We start from the raw sequence: 15955 nt of genomic DNA on the forward strand, positions 1-15955 counted from the left end.
ATCACAGACTGACCCTCGTCCTTTCACTCTGTGGAAAATCACAGACTGACCCTCGTCCTTTCACTCTGTGGAAAATCACAGACTGACCCTCGTCCTTTCACTCTGTGGAAAATCACAGACTGACCCTCGTCCCATCACTGTGTGGAAAATCACAGACATACCCTAGTCCTTTCACTCTGTGGAAAATCACAGACTGACCCTCGTCCTTTCACTCTGTGGAAAATCACAGACTGACCCTCGTCCTTTCACTCTGCGGAAAATCACAGACTGACACTCGTCCTTTCACTCTGTGGAAAATCACAGACTGACCCTTGTCCTTTCACTCTGTGGAAAATCTCAGACTGACGCTTGTCCTTTCACTCTGTGGAAAATCACAGACTGACCCTCGTCCTTTCACTCTGTGGAAAATCACAGACTGACCCTCGTCCTTTCACTCTGTGGAAAATCACAGACTGACCCTCGTCCCTCCACTCTGTGGAAAATCACAGACTGACCCTCGTCCCTCCACTCTGTGGAAAATCACAGACATACCCTAGTCCTTTCACTCTGTGGAAAATCTCAGACTGACGCTTGTCCTTTCACTCTGTGGAAAATCACAGACTGACCCTCGTCCTTTCACTCTGTGGAAAATCACAGACTGACCCTCGTCCTTTCACTCTGTGGAAAATCACAGACTGACGCTCGTCCCTTCACTCTGTGGAAAATCACAGACTGACCCTCGTCCTTTCACTCTGTGGAAAATCACAGACTGACCCTCGTCCTTTCACTCTGTGGAAAATCACAGACTGACTCTCGTCCTTTCACTCTGTGGAAAATCACAGACTGACCCTCGTCCTTTCACTCTCTGGAAAATCACAGACTGACCCTCGTCCTTTCACTCTGTGGAAAATCACAGACTGACCCTCGTCCTTTCACTCTGTGGAAAATCACAGACTGACCCTCGTCCTTTCACTCTGTGGAAAATCACAGACTGACCCTCGTCCTTTCACTCTGTGGAAAATCACAGACTGACCCTCGTCCTTTCACTCTGTGGAAAATCACAGACTGACCCTCGTCCTTTCACTCTGTGGAAAATCACAGACTGACCCTCGTCCTTTCACTCTGTGGAAAATCACAGACTGACCCTAGTCCCTTCACTCTGTGGAAAATCACAGACTGACCCTCGTCCTTTCACTCTGTGGAAAATCACAGACTGACCCTCGTCCTTTCACTCTGTGGAAAATCACAGACTGACCCTCGTCCCATCACTGTGTGGAAAATCACAGACATACCCTAGTCCTTTCACTCTGTGGAAAATCACAGACTGACCCTCGTCCTTTCACTCTGTGGAAAATCACAGACTGACCCTCGTCCTTTCACTCTGTGGAAAATCACAGACTGACCCTAGTCCCTTCACTCTGTGGAAAATCACAGACTGACCCTCGTCCTTTCACTCTGTGGAAAATCACAGACTGACCCTCGTCCTTTCACTCTGTGGAAAATCACAGACTGACCCTCGTCCCATCACTGTGTGGAAAATCACAGACATACCCTAGTCCTTTCACTCTGTGGAAAATCACAGACTGACCCTCGTCCCATCACTGTGTGGAAAATCACAGACTGACCCTAGTCCCTTCACTCTGTGGAAAATCACAGACTGACCCTCGTCCTTTCACTCTGTGGAAAATCACAGACTGACCCTCGTCCTTTCACTCTGTGGAAAATCACAGACATACCCTAGTCCTTTCACTCTGTGGAAAATCACAGACTGACCCTCGTCCTTTCACTCTGTGGAAAATCACAGACATACCCTAGTCCTTTCACTCTGTGGAAAATCACACTGACACTCGTCTTTTCACTCTGTGGAAAATCACAGACTGACCCCCCCCGTCCCATCACTCTATGGGGAATTACAGTCTGACCCTCCTCCTATCACCCTGTGGTGGAATCACAGTCTGACCTGAGTTCGGTCACTCTGCGGTGCAGCATCTTGCGTACGGTGGAAGAAGGTTCAGTTTGTTATTCTGAGCCTTAACCCCAGGCCCCTCGCCTCGCCGAAAGGAATGATCCAATTTGTCACTAGCCAGTAATCATTGAAGAGCCCCTCTCACTGTTTCCTTCACTATGGTTCACTAACAGGTAGACAGCTCTCCGCTGAGAATGTCACCTTGCTCCAGACTGAGAACTGAAGGGAAAAGGCTGCAGCCTGCGCTCCTGGACAAGCACTTCATTCATTTTAAAAGATCTCGTCAGATGCCAGCTCTTGTACCACCTGACTCTGTTTGAGGAATTGAGATGTGAGCAGTAGGTTACAGTGTTTGAGTGAGTGATCCCCCTCCACATTCACACAGAGTGCCCTTCAGAGCTGTGACAATTCTCAGCTCCAAACTGGAAAATCTCAGGGTCAGAATCTTTTAGTGACGGCAAATGCTCACGTCAACCGAGTGCTCCAGGTCACCCCGATATGCACGTGGAGGGTTACAGGCGCATGCACATCTGTGTGTGTGTGTGTGTGTGTGTGTGTGTGTGTGTGTGTGTGTAAGAGAATGGAGTAATAAAAAAAGATTCAATGCCTCATCTCGGTCCGTGTCCTTGTGCTCTGCCTGGTCCCTGTCAGTCAGCTGTTGCGTATATCCCAGGGACAGTGCGTCCCACTCCAAGCGAGTAGGGAGGCAATGCCAAACATCCGGCAGAAATACAACCACAGTCTCCACGCGGGCTGGGAGCTGCCGCCCCTCACGGAGCTCTCCAGGCTGATGGTAGCGAATCTCAGCAAAGCGAAACCTGTCACAAGGGAAGAGGATTACTGGATATAACAGCACACAGGACCAGAAATCCAACGTCAATGCTCAGTCTACTGTGACGCATCATTCCGCAGCTTTTAATAACCCCCCGACCCCCAACCTGCCCAACGGCAAGGCTTTCATTCCCTATTTGCCTCATTCCCCTTTCCACTGCACTCTACGGCAGCTGTATAGCCAGGCTAAGCTTCCAGATTCCCCCTGGGGAAAGGGCATCTCCTGCACCACCTCTGCAAAGCTGGCTCAAGAGACAGTGAGTAATAGTGTGATCACCTGTCTTGTCCCCAAACAGAGGGTTGGACAATCCCCAGTATCCTGCAGGTGGATCAGATCAGCTGGAGGTCAGTGATTCAGTTGGCCTCACATCGGTAGACTCAGTAATGAAATGACCATAATTGTGATCCTTCCTTGCCCAGCTTCCTCACGATGGGAACTTCTGCCCCTCAGAACATAAACAGGGACACGGGTGAAGGCCAGCCAGCCCATTCTGGGGAGAGAGACCCCTGTGCCAGTTCAACTTCCACACATTGATTAGAACCACCCACATGCCGAGCCCCCTCCCCACCTTCAGCCAATGTCTGCAAGGCTAATCCAGGAAGGTCATCATGAGCAGCAACCATTCGCCTGCTCAAGAGTTCCTTTTAGTTTTGGCTTTAAAAATGCACAGCTCAAACACATAACCGCTTCGATGCATCACACACAACAGAAACAAACATGCCAGTGATAAGACAGGGCCTTGCTCCACAGAGCAGAGACCCTGCAGGCTGGGCACTGATAAACTCTGCCGGGCACTGGGCCCCAAGAGGAGATTTGTTTTCAATATTAGGGACTTGCTCAACTTGCATCAATGTTTCACCATTCAGAATACTTAACCAGGAAGCCAAAAGGCCCTTGAAATGCAGAACACAGCCAACAAATGACTGCAGACATGATGCTAGCCTCCCAACTGTGTGCAGCAGGAGCCAAACATCACATCACATCTATCATCATCACAACTCCAAATTTCCAGGGCACATGAAAGGCCAGTGTTCTCACAACTCAGAGAGCATTCATGTTTATTCGAGGCCTGTGTGGCCAATGGCAAGAAAGACCCAGGACCAAAGCTGCTGTGTCACACTTTTGTGAATCCCTCACCCAGTGTCACTTCTGAGCTACCCGTGTGTTACCCTATTGGGTGCAAATCGCCTCGTCACTGTGCAGTGTTGCCATGTTCTGCGTGTTCTTTGAGTCCCAAACTTCAAGGTCATGTTCAGTGATGGGGGAATTTGTTCCATTGACGCAGTACTCGCATCACCAGCACTAAGTTATGTAGTGCGTGGTGGAACTGGATCTTTTTCCTACACTGCTTTACATGACGCACTGTGTTCTCCTCAGTAATGTTAGTCTCATGCTCCTCCATCGAGCTTCCAGCACCCCTCAGTACAGTGACATGCATGCACACCGACCATGCCCACCCACTCTTCTGCCAGATCGCAAACTCACCATTGAGTGCAGACGCTCAGGTCAATGCCAGTCAGGGACTTTGTGGTGCGAATGGCTGTCTTGATCAGTACCCTGGGGTCTTTATCTGGGCCTGGACCATCAAGAGAAGGAGACCAACACCCCCCAATCAGCACAGCCTCCTCCTGGCCCTTCATCCCCACCAAGAGCTGCACAAAGGAACGGGAGATAGAGAGAGAGAGATGATGAGAAGGATGAAATCCACAAACAAGGCAGTGCAGAACTGAAGCCCAAGCATGCATTCTGGTGAAGTGACAACGAACAAACTGCTTGAGATCCCAACAGAGAAGAATAATTTACATTTCTCGAGTGCCCGTAATAGCCTCAGGACATCCCTAAGCAGTTCACAGTCAATGATGTATACTTCTGAAGTGTGATCACTGTTGCAAAGTTAGAAACACGGCAGCCAAATTGCACACAGCAAGATCCAACAAAAAGCGAGAGATAAATGATCTTTTAGTGAAGTTAGTTCAGGGATTCATACTGGCTCCACGACAGTGGGTACATTTCCCCGATCCTTCCTCGAATAATGCCAGGGGACCTTGTACTCTCACAAGGGGGCTGATGGGGCCTCAGTTTAACGACCCGTCCAAAAGACAACACCTCTTACAGTGCAGCGTCCTTCCGTACTGCCCCTCCGACCATGCAGCACTCCCTCATACTGCCCCTGCGACCATGCAGTGCTCCCTCAGTACTGCCCTCTGACAATGCAGTGTCCCTCGGTACCGCCCCTCCGATCATGCAGCGCTCCCTCGGTACTGCCCCTCCGACCATGCAGCACTCCGTCGTAGTGCCCCTCCGACCATGCAGCACTCCCCCGGTACTGCCCCTCCGACCATGCAGCACTCCGTCGTAGTGCCCCTCCAACCATGCAGCACTCCGTCGTACTGCCCCTCCGACCATGCAGCACTCCGTCGTAGTGCCCCTCCAACCATGCAGCACTCCCTCGTACTGCCCCTCCAACCATGCAGCGCTCCCTCAGTAATGCCCTCTGACCATGCAGTGTCCCTCGGTACTGCCCCTCCGACCATGCAGCACTCCCTCGGTACTGCCCCTCCGACCATGTAGCGCTCCCTCGGTACTGTTTCTCCGACCATGCAGCGCTCCCTCAGTAATGCCCTCTGACCATGCAGTGTCCCTCGGTACTGCCCCTCCGACCATGCAGCACTCCCTCGGTACTGCCCCTCCGACCATGTAGCGCTCCCTCGGTACTGTTTCTCCGACCATGCAGCGCTCCCTCGGTACTGCCCTTCTGACCATGCAGTGCTCCCTCGGTACTGCCCCTCCGACCATGCAGCGCTCCCTCGGTACTGCCCTTCTGACCATGCAGCGCTCCCTCGGTACTGCCCCTCCGACCATGCAGCACTCCCTCGGTACTGTCTCTCCGACTATGCAGCGCTCCCTCGGTACTGCCCCTCTGACCATGCAGCGCTCCCCCGGTACTGCCCCTCTGACCATGCAGCGCTCCCTCGGTACTGCCCCTCTGACCATGCAGCGTCCCCCGGTACTGCCCCTCCGACTATGCAGCGCTCCCTCGGTACTGCCCCTCTGATCATGCAGCGCTCCCTCGGTACTGCCCCTCTGACCATGCAGCGCTCCCTCGGTACTGCCCCTCTGACCATGCAGCGCTCCCTCGGTACTGCCCCTCTGACCATGCAGCGCTCCCTCGGTACTGCCCCTCTGACCATGCAGCGTCCCCCGGTACTGCCCTTCTGACCATGCAGCGTCCCCCGGTACTGCCCCTCTGACCATGCAGCGCTCCCCCGGTACTGCCCCTCCGACTATGCAGCGCTCCCTCGGTACTGCCCCTCTGATCATGCAGCGCTCCCTCGGTACTGCCCCTCTGACCATGCAGCGCTCCCTCGGTACTGCCCCTCTGACCATGCAGCGCTCCCTCGGTACTGCCCTTCTGACCATGCAGCGTCCCCCGGTACTGCCCTTCTGACCATGCAGCGTCCCCCGGTACTGCCCTTCTGACCATGCAGCGTCCCCCGGTACTGCCCCTCTGACCATGCAGCGCTCCCTCGGTACTGCCCCTCTGATCATGCAGCGCTCCCCCGGTACTGCCCTTCTGACCATGCAGCGTCCCCCGGTACTGCCCTTCTGACCATGCAGCGTCCCCCGGTACTGCCCTTCTGACCATGCAGCGTCCCCCGGTACTGCCCTTCTGACCATGCAGCGTCCCCCGGTACTGCCCCTCTGACCATGCAGCGCTCCCTCGGTACTGCCCCTCTGATCATGCAGCGCTCCCCCGGTACTGCCCTTCTGACCATGCAGCGTCCCCCGGTACTGCCCTTCTGACCATGCAGCGTCCCCCGGTACTGCCCTTCTGACCATGCAGCGTCCCCCGGTACTGCCCTTCTGACCATGCAGCGTCCCCCGGTACTGCCCTTCAGACCATGCAGCGTCCCCCAGTACTGCCCTTCTGACCATGCAGCGTCCCCCGGTACTGCCCCTCCGACCATGCGGCGCTTCCTCCAGACTGACTCTCTGATGGTGCAGTGATCCCTCAGTACTTAACGCGTCACCCTGGAGTAAAGGTTCAAAGAGCTGTTGGCAATGACACCAGGTGGCATCACACTGAGCTATCTAAAGCAGAGAGTCCCAAGGGTCCATGTCGAAGCAACATGGAATTGGATTGATCTCAACGCCAGCTGGGTGTGAAAATTCACCTCAATGCTTTAAGAGTCAGGACTGCTGCTTTGCCATGATCACTCATCAGTGGGACATCTGAGTGAGGGGACAGTGAGTGAGGATAGCTTTGGGCTCAGCAGTGATGCTCTCAGTGGTAGATAAACCTGACGGTGTAGGCTCACAAACAAAAAATCTGCCACCTGCGTATGATGCAGTACCACTACCCACCCCCTCCCCACTCTCGGAAAAAAACTGGGAGAGAAAAAATCCCTTCACAAAGATCTATTACCAAAAACTTACCTTAATCAGTTTGGTAGGATGTTGAGGAACCCCAGCTGTCTCTTTCGGTACCTCAGCCAATCTGCACGCTTGGCGGTATAGCTCCTGGAGGTCAGGGCACGACAAGAGTATCACCTATCATGCCAATCAGACAAATCAGTAAAAGGACTGGAGACAACCAGAGAACAGCAGAAACAACTTCACTTCCAAATTCAGGCAAGACTCGAAACAGCAAACAGATTCTTAGAAATTACAGCCATTTGGCCCTTCGCAACGGTATTAACTCTTGATCTGGAGTGGTCTGGCCCAGTCTGGTTACCATGCCCTTTCCCTAAAACCCTTTGAGATAATTGGAACGCTTCAAATCCGAAGGAGTCGAAGATTTTATGTGCACATGGCGATGCTGTAACCTTCAGGAAAGATATTCAGTATCAACTGCAACTGGACAGGGATACTATTGTGTGTATGTGTGACAGAGATAGAGAGGGAAGAGAGAGAGGGACAGAGGGAGAGAGACAGAGGGAGAGGGAGAGAGACAGAGGGAGAGAGAGAGAGACAGAGGGAGAGAGAGAGAGACAGAGGGAGAGAGAGAGAGACAGAGGGAGAGAGAGAGAGACAGAGGGAGAGAGAGAGAAAGAGAGGGGGCGAGGGAGAGAGGGGGCGAGGGAGAGAGGGGGCGAGAGAGAGAGGGGGCGAGAGAGAGAGGGGGCGAGAGAGAGAGGGGGCGAGAGAGAGAGGGGGCGAGAGAGAGAGGGGGCGAGAGAGAGAGGGGGCGAGAGAGAGAGGGGGCGAGAGAGAGAGGGGGCGAGAGAGAGAGGGGGCGAGAGAGAGAGGGGGCGAGAGAGAGAGGGGGCGAGAGAGAGAGGGGGCGAGAGAGAGAGGGGGCGAGAGAGAGAGGGGGCGAGAGAGAGAGGGGGCGAGAGAGAGAGGGGGCGAGAGAGAGAGGGGGCGAGAGAGAGAGGGGGCGAGAGAGAGAGGGGGCGAGAGAGAGAGGGGGCGAGAGAGAGAGGGGGCGAGAGAGAGAGGGGGCGAGAGAGAGAGGGGGCGAGAGAGAGAGGGGGCGAGAGAGAGAGGGGGCGAGAGAGAGAGGGGGCGAGAGAGAGAGGGGGCGAGAGAGAGAGGGGGCGAGAGAGAGAGGGGGCGAGAGAGAGAGGGGGCGAGAGAGAGAGGGGGCGAGAGAGAGAGGGGGCGAGAGAGAGAGGGGGCGAGAGAGAGAGGGGGCGAGAGAGAGAGGGGGCGAGAGAGAGAGGGGGCGAGAGAGAGAGGGGGCGAGAGAGAGAGGGGGCGAGAGAGAGAGGGGGCGAGAGAGAGAGGGGGCGAGAGAGAGAGGGGGCGAGAGAGAGAGGGGGCGAGAGAGAGAGAGGGGGCGAGAGAGAGAGGGGGCGAGAGAGAGAGGGGGCGAGAGAGAGAGGGGGCGAGAGAGAGAGGGGGCGAGAGAGAGAGGGGGCGAGAGAGAGAGGGGGCGAGAGAGAGAGGGGGCGAGAGAGAGAGGGGGGCGAGAGAGAGAGGGGGGCGAGAGAGAGAGGGGGCGAGAGAGAGAGGGGGCGAGAGAGAGAGGGGGCGAGAGAGAGAGGGGGCGAGAGAGAGAGGGGGCGAGAGAGAGAGGGGGCGAGAGAGAGAGGGGGCGAGAGAGAGAGGGGGCGAGAGAGAGAGGGGGCGAGAGAGAGAGGGGGCGAGAGAGAGAGGGGGCGAGAGAGAGAGGGGGCGAGAGAGAGAGGGGGCGAGAGAGAGAGGGGGCGAGAGAGAGAGGGGGCGAGAGAGAGAGGGGGCGAGAGAGAGAGGGGGCGAGAGAGAGAGGGGGCGAGAGAGAGAGGGGGCGAGAGAGAGAGGGGGCGAGAGAGAGAGGGGGCGAGAGAGAGAGGGGGCGAGAGAGAGAGGGGGCGAGAGAGAGAGGGGGCGAGAGAGAGAGGGGGCGAGAGAGAGAGGGGGCGAGAGAGAGAGGGGGCGAGAGAGAGAGGGGGCGAGAGAGAGAGGGGGCGAGAGAGAGAGGGGGGGCGAGAGAGAGAGGGGGGGCGAGAGAGAGAGGGGGGGCGAGAGAGAGAGGGGGGGCGAGAGAGAGAGGGGGGGCGAGAGAGAGAGGGGGGGCGAGAGAGAGAGAGGGGGGCGAGAGAGAGAGAGGGGGCGAGAGAGAGAGAGGGGGCGAGAGAGAGAGAGGGGGCGAGAGAGAGAGAGGGGGCGAGAGAGAGAGAGGGGGCGAGAGAGAGAGAGGGGGCGAGAGAGAGAGGGGGGGCGAGAGAGAGAGGGGGGGCGAGAGAGAGAGGGGGGGCGAGAGAGAGAGGGGGGGCGAGAGAGAGAGGGGGGGCGAGAGAGAGAGGGGGGGCGAGAGAGAGAGGGGGGGCGAGAGAGAGAGGGGGGGCGAGAGAGAGAGGGGGGGGCGAGAGAGAGAGGGGGGGGCGAGAGAGAGAGGGGGGGGCGAGAGAGAGAGGGGGGGGCGAGAGAGAGAGGGGGGGGCGAGAGAGAGAGGGGGGGGCGAGAGAGAGAGGGGGGGGCGAGAGAGAGAGGGGGGGCGAGAGAGAGAGGGGGGGCGAGAGAGAGAGGGGGGGCGAGAGAGAGAGGGGGGGCGAGAGAGAGAGGGGGGGCGAGAGAGAGAGAGGGGGCGAGAGAGAGAGAGGGGGCGAGAGAGAGAGAGGGGGCGAGAGAGAGAGAGGGGGCGAGAGAGAGAGAGGGGGCGAGAGAGAGAGAGGGGGCGAGAGAGAGAGAGGGGGCGAGAGAGAGAGAGGGGGCGAGAGAGAGAGAGGGGGCGAGAGAGAGAGAGGGGGCGAGAGAGAGAGAGGGGGCGAGAGAGAGAGAGGGGGCGAGAGAGAGAGAGGGGGCGAGAGAGAGAGAGGGGGCGAGAGAGAGAGAGGGGGCGAGAGAGAGAGAGGGGGCGAGAGAGAGAGAGGGGGCGAGAGAGAGAGAGGGGGCGAGAGAGAGAGAGGGGGCGAGAGAGAGAGAGGGGGCGAGAGAGAGAGAGGGGGCGAGAGAGAGAGAGGGGGCGAGAGAGAGAGAGGGGGCGAGAGAGAGAGAGGGGGCGAGAGAGAGAGAGGGGGCGAGAGAGAGAGGGGGGGCGAGAGAGAGAGGGGGGGCGAGAGAGAGAGGGGGGGCGGAGAGAGAGAGGGGGGCGAGAGAGAGAGGGGGGGCGAGAGAGAGAGGGGGGGCGAGAGAGAGAGGGGGGGCGAGAGAGAGAGGGGGGGCGAGAGAGAGAGAGGGGGCGAGAGAGAGAGAGGGGGCGAGAGAGAGAGAGGGGGCGAGAGAGAGAGGGGGGGCGAGAGAGAGTGGGGGGGCGAGAGAGAGAGGGGGGGCGAGAGAGAGAGAGGGGGCGAGAGAGAGAGAGGGGGCGAGAGAGAGAGGGGGGGCGAGAGAGAGAGGGGGCGAGAGAGAGAGGGGGCGAGAGAGAGAGGGGGCGAGAGAGAGAGGGGGCAAGAGAGAGAGGGGGCAAGAGAGAGAGGGGGCAAGAGAGAGGGAGACTGATAGTGGACTTGGGGCCTGCACTTTGTGTGAGCCAGAGTGAGTGTGGGGACAGGGATCCTGCACTGAAAAGAGGAAATGCTGGAAATACTCAGCAGGTCAGGCAGCATCTGTGGAGAGAGTAGCAGAATTAACAAATCTGGTTCGTGATCTTTCATCAGAACTGCACTGTCTGTGCGCTTTTCAACGTGTTACTACCTACGCTGAGCAACATTCAAACTGGAGACACATTTGACCGAATGAAGACAGTTTTGAAGCATGAGTGCAGGGGTCTGTGTATGCTCACTCTTCTGTTTCCATCCCACTGAGACTCATGGCCACAAGATGCTCAGCTCACCTTAGCACTGTAGGTGGAATCTGCATCAGCTGGTTCCTGTTGACTCTCCTGCCCCTCAGTCAGGTCAGATCCCTCATTCATCACATGGAAAACACACTTCTGGCCTAACTGTAAAGGTTCGGCCAATGGGAATGTATTCACCCAGCACAGCCTTGAGTCAAAGAACCTATCTGGGATGTGCAGGCAGGGGTAGCGGCGCTGAACCTCGATCGAATCACAGGCAGAGCTGGAGAACAAAGGAAATGCTGCATTAACAAGCACTTGCAGGGATCAGACCATGTGATGCATTAAACCCAGTGCCAAGAGCTCTGAAGAGCTCGATTCTGCAAATAATACTCCACATTGGAATCAGAGAGCAGGTCCTGGACATAACTCTCTAGTTGAGCCTGGCAACAGCACTCAATTCACTGTTAAGTCACCTGACCAGCTTTCAGCTCCAACCCTCAGCCTGTGCTCTGTTCCCACACTGACCCTCGTCCCATCACCCTGTGGGGAATCACAGACTGACCCACCTCCCCTTTTCCTGTGGGGAATCACTGACCCACCAGACTCTGGAGAATGACAGACACCGAGCCGTGGAAAGCATGCAGGGACGTGGCATTACTCTACAGTGACGCCCGCAGTGAGGAAGGAGCCTGGCAACACTCACTGTTCGACCAAGAGCAGCCATTCCGGCACAAGTGTGTACCTGTGGTGTGAAAATTCCCTGTGTTGCAGCTGTATCGGGCGGGAAGCTGGCCAACGCAAGCTGTGGCCAGGTGCAGTCTCCAATCGGCCAAACAGATTCTACAAGCACATGGGCATTAGAAGGAACAGTACCTGTCCAGGGAGAAGCGGGCATACTGCACGCTGTATGAGGGGATGTAATGGCGTGCCTTTTTTGCTGGTCCTTCACCTGATGCCATATCCTGGTACCGTTTCTGGGAGCTGCCCTGACCGCCCATACGTTTGTAATTGTCCCTATTTAATGAAAAACAGAAATGAGACAACACAGGCAGATGTACAATCCTTTTTCCAACACAGAAATTCAAAAATGAGCTCAAGTTCATGACATCCAATTTTAAAGAACACTGATAAGTTTCAGACCCCGAAGAATAAGCCTCCACATGTGTACCTTTTTATGAGTTGCAGTTCCAACACAGTGAGCTCACGCTCGCACACCGAGACTCCCCACAGGCTCGGGGACGGTCACTGACAGTTCGGGGACGGGCTCGGGGACGGTCACTGACAGTTCGGGGACGGGCTCGGGGACGGTCACTGACAGTTCGGGGACGGGCTCGGGGACGGTCACTGACAGTTCGGGGACGGGCTCGGGGACGGTCACTGACAGTTCGGGGACGGGCTCGGGGACGGTCACTGACAGTTCGGGGACGGGCTCAGGGACGGTCACTGACAGTTCGGGGACGGGCTCAGGGACGGTCACTGACAGTTCGGGGACGGGCTCAGGGACGGTCACTGACAGTTCGGGGACGGGCTCAGGGACGGTCACTGACAGTTCGGGGACGGGCTCAGGGACGGTCACTGACAGTTCGGGGACGGGCTCAGGGACGGTCACTGACAGTTCGGGGACGGGCTCAGGGACGGTCACTGACAGTTCGGGGACGGGCTCAGGGACGGTCACTGACAGTTCGGGGACGGGCTCAGGGACGGTCACTGACAGTTCGGGGACGGGCTCAGGGACGGTCACTGACAGTTCGGGGACGGGCTCAGGGACGGTCACTGACAGTTCGGGGACGGGCTCAGGGACGGTCACTGACAGTTCGGGGACGGGCTCAGGGACGGTCACTGACAGTTCGGGGACGGGCTCAGGGACGGTCACTGACAGTTCGGGGACGGGCTCAGGGACGGTCACTGACAGTTCGGGGACGGGCTCAGGGACGGTCACTGACAGTTCGGGGACGGGCTCAGGGACGGTCACTGACAGTTCGGGGACGGGCTCAGGGACGGTCACTGACAGTTCGGGGACGGGCTCAGGGACGGTCACTGACAGTTCGGGGACGGGCTCAGGGACGGTCACTGACAGTTCGGGGACGGGCTCAGGGACGGTCACTGACAGTTCGGGGACGGGCTCAGGGACGGTCACTGACAGTTCGGGGACGGGCTCAGGGACGGTCACTGACAGTTCGGGGACGGGCTCAGGGACGGTCACTGACAGTTCGGGGACGGGCTCAGGGACGGTCACTGACAGTTCGGGGACGGGCTCAGGGACGGTCACTGACAGTTCGGGGACGGGCTCAGGGACGGTCACTGACAGTTCGGGGACGGGCTCAGGGACGGTCACTGACAGTTCGGGGACGGGCTCAGGGACGGTCACTGACAGTTCGGGGACGGGCTCAGGGACGGTCACTGACAGTTCGGGGACGGGCTCAGGGACGGTCACTGACAGTTCGGGGACGGGCTCAGGGACGGTCACTGACAGTTCGGGGACGGGCTCAGGGACGGTCACTGACAGTTCGGGGACGGGCTCAGGGACGGTCACTGACAGTTCGGGGACGGGCTCAGGGACGGTCACTGACAGTTCGGGGACGGGCTCAGGGACGGTCACTGACAGTTCGGGGACGGGCTCAGGGACGGTCACTGACAGTTCGGGGACGGGCTCAGGGACGGTCACTGACAGTTCGGGGACGGGCTCAGGGACGGTCACTGACAGTTCGGGGACGGGCTCAGGGACGGTCACTGACAGTTCGGGGACGGGCTCAGGGACGGTCACTGACAGTTCGGGGACGGGCTCAGGGACGGTCACTGACAGTTCGGGGACGGGCTCAGGGACGGTCACTGACAGTTCGGGGACGGGCTCAGGGACGGTCACTGACAGTTCGGGGACGGGCTCAGGGACGGTCACTGACAGTTCGGGGACGGGCTCAGGGACGGTCACTGACAGTTCGGGGACGGGCTCAGGGACGGTCACTGACAGTTCGGGGACGGGCTCAGGGACGGTCACTGACAGTTCGGGGACGGGCTCAGGGACGGTCACTGACAGTTCGGGGACGGGCTCAGGGACGGTCACTGACAGTTCGGGGACGGGCTCAGGGACGGTCACTGACAGTTCGGGGACGGGCTCAGGGACGGTCACTGACAGTTCGGGGACGGGCTCAGGGACGGTCACTGACAGTTCGGGGACGGGCTCAGGGACGGTCACTGACAGTTCGGGGACGGGCTCAGGGACGGTCACTGACAGTTCGGGGACGGGCTCAGGGACGGTCACTGACAGTTCGGGGACGGGCTCAGGGACGGTCACTGACAGTTCGGGGACGGGCTCAGGGACGGTCACTGACAGTTCGGGGACGGGCTCAGGGACGGTCACTGACAGTTCGGGGACGGGCTCAGGGACGGTCACTGACAGTTCGGGGACGGGCTCAGGGACGGTCACTGACAGTTTGGGTCTGGGGTCAGTGATGGTCACTGATAATGGCAAGTGAGTGAGGAGACAATCAGGCTCGGCTATGATGCCCTCCACAGTCCAATAGTCAGCAAAGATTGACAGTCCAAACTCACTCATGGCATGTCCCCAGCGTCCATGTAGCATCGAGCAACCCATACTCAAACTGCACCACAATTGCCAACTCACATCAATTGGTAGGAGCTCAACTCATTGGTTTCTCAACACTGCCCAGCCCATCCGGGCAGCTAGATCTTGGCACAGGTTGGCAAGCCCTGTCAACCCCAATATCACACCCTACCTAAGCAGCAACCCCTTTCAAACCACCACACACGCGATCACAATACAGAATGCAGATGCTCCCACCTCCTGTCGCCTCTCCGACCAATGTCCATTCTTCCATTCCTGCCCATTGACCGCAGTCCCAAATCCAGCCTGCGGCCAAGCTGAGCATGTGGGCCCAAGTGAACCAAAGGCTGCAGCAAACCAGCTGGGTGTAAAAAGAGTGAGAGAAGTTCTTAAAACAGCACAACTACCACACACCTGACTTGCAAGTATATCACTGTTTGTTCATTATCAACGGATCAAAACCCTGCAACTCCCTCCCTAACAGCACTCTGGGTGTATACACAGAACACGGACTACAGCGGTTCACCATTACCTTCTCCAGGGTAACTCGGAATGGGCAAAAAATGCAGCGAATCGCACATCCAGGAACGAGTCAACAAAAAAAAAAATCAGGGAAAGATGAGGAATTTCTTCAATCAGAGGGTGGTGAATCTTTAGAATGCTCCAGCACAGAGGGCTTTTGAAGCACAGTCTTTGAGTCTGTTCAAGACAGAGGTTGATAGATTTCTAGATATTAACGCTATCAAGGGATATGGGGAGAGTTGAGGAAAAAGGCTTTGAGGTAGATCAGCCATAATCTGGATGAATGGCGGAGCAGGCTGGAGGGGCCAAATGGCCTACTCTTGCTCTCATTTCCAATGTAACAGCAGTAATTATCATCATAATCAGAATGGAAGGTGGCTAAGTGTTTGAAAGGACAGAGGGATTGATGCACAGAAATACACAAACTTCATAAAATGCAAACAGGCCAGGCAGCCTAATTACTCCATGTTGGTGTTTAACTTCCACACCAGTAAAGAGTTCGAATCACATTTACCCGCCCTGTTCTTATCCTGCCAATCCAATTTAATCCTCACTGTTGACAGTTTCTTTCTCGACCCACAATCCTGAAAATTATTTCAGGGCCCAGTGCACAGAACATTCAAGGCAGCAGCTCAGGTCGACAAGGCAGGAAGAAAAAGTGAATGGTATCTATGATTTATCACAGAGCTAATGAGCTTTAGGATCTTAGTTTAAGCATTGTGTTTCATCCGATATTCAGGCTTTAGAGATGCTGCCTGGTCTGAGAAAACACAATAAGTTGAAAAAATTGTGTCTTTTTCCATTAGAACATTGATCATGGAACAATATTAGTGTCTAAAACGAAAGGATGAGACAAGGAAGATAAAAGTAAACTGTTGCCAGTAGTTATGGGGTGCAGAATGAGGAGCAAGTGAAACAAGGCTAAATGCAGGAGATTCAGGACTGAAG

General features: G+C 56.8%; 1 protein-coding gene across 2 annotated transcripts in view; it reads right to left on the reverse strand.

The window, feature by feature from the left end:
• The window catches only part of LOC137357140 (cell division cycle and apoptosis regulator protein 1-like), a 135058-nt gene that overhangs the window by 53554 nt on the left and 65549 nt on the right, over window positions 1-15955 (reverse strand). For both annotated transcript variants that reach the window (XM_068023216.1, XM_068023215.1), the window contains 6 exons: window positions 14723-14846; window positions 11797-11937; window positions 10978-11203; window positions 7215-7328; window positions 4263-4429; window positions 2553-2763 (listed from right to left, as the gene is read on the reverse strand). In XM_068023216.1, the coding sequence (XP_067879317.1) occupies window positions 2553-2763; window positions 4263-4429; window positions 7215-7328; window positions 10978-11203; window positions 11797-11937; window positions 14723-14846 (983 nt within the window). The remainder of the gene's footprint in view (window positions 1-2552; window positions 2764-4262; window positions 4430-7214; window positions 7329-10977; window positions 11204-11796; window positions 11938-14722; window positions 14847-15955) is intronic.

Source organism: Heterodontus francisci, chromosome 47 (genome assembly GCF_036365525.1).
Source record: "Heterodontus francisci isolate sHetFra1 chromosome 47, sHetFra1.hap1, whole genome shotgun sequence".
NCBI classification, from domain to species: domain Eukaryota; kingdom Metazoa; phylum Chordata; class Chondrichthyes; order Heterodontiformes; family Heterodontidae; genus Heterodontus; species Heterodontus francisci.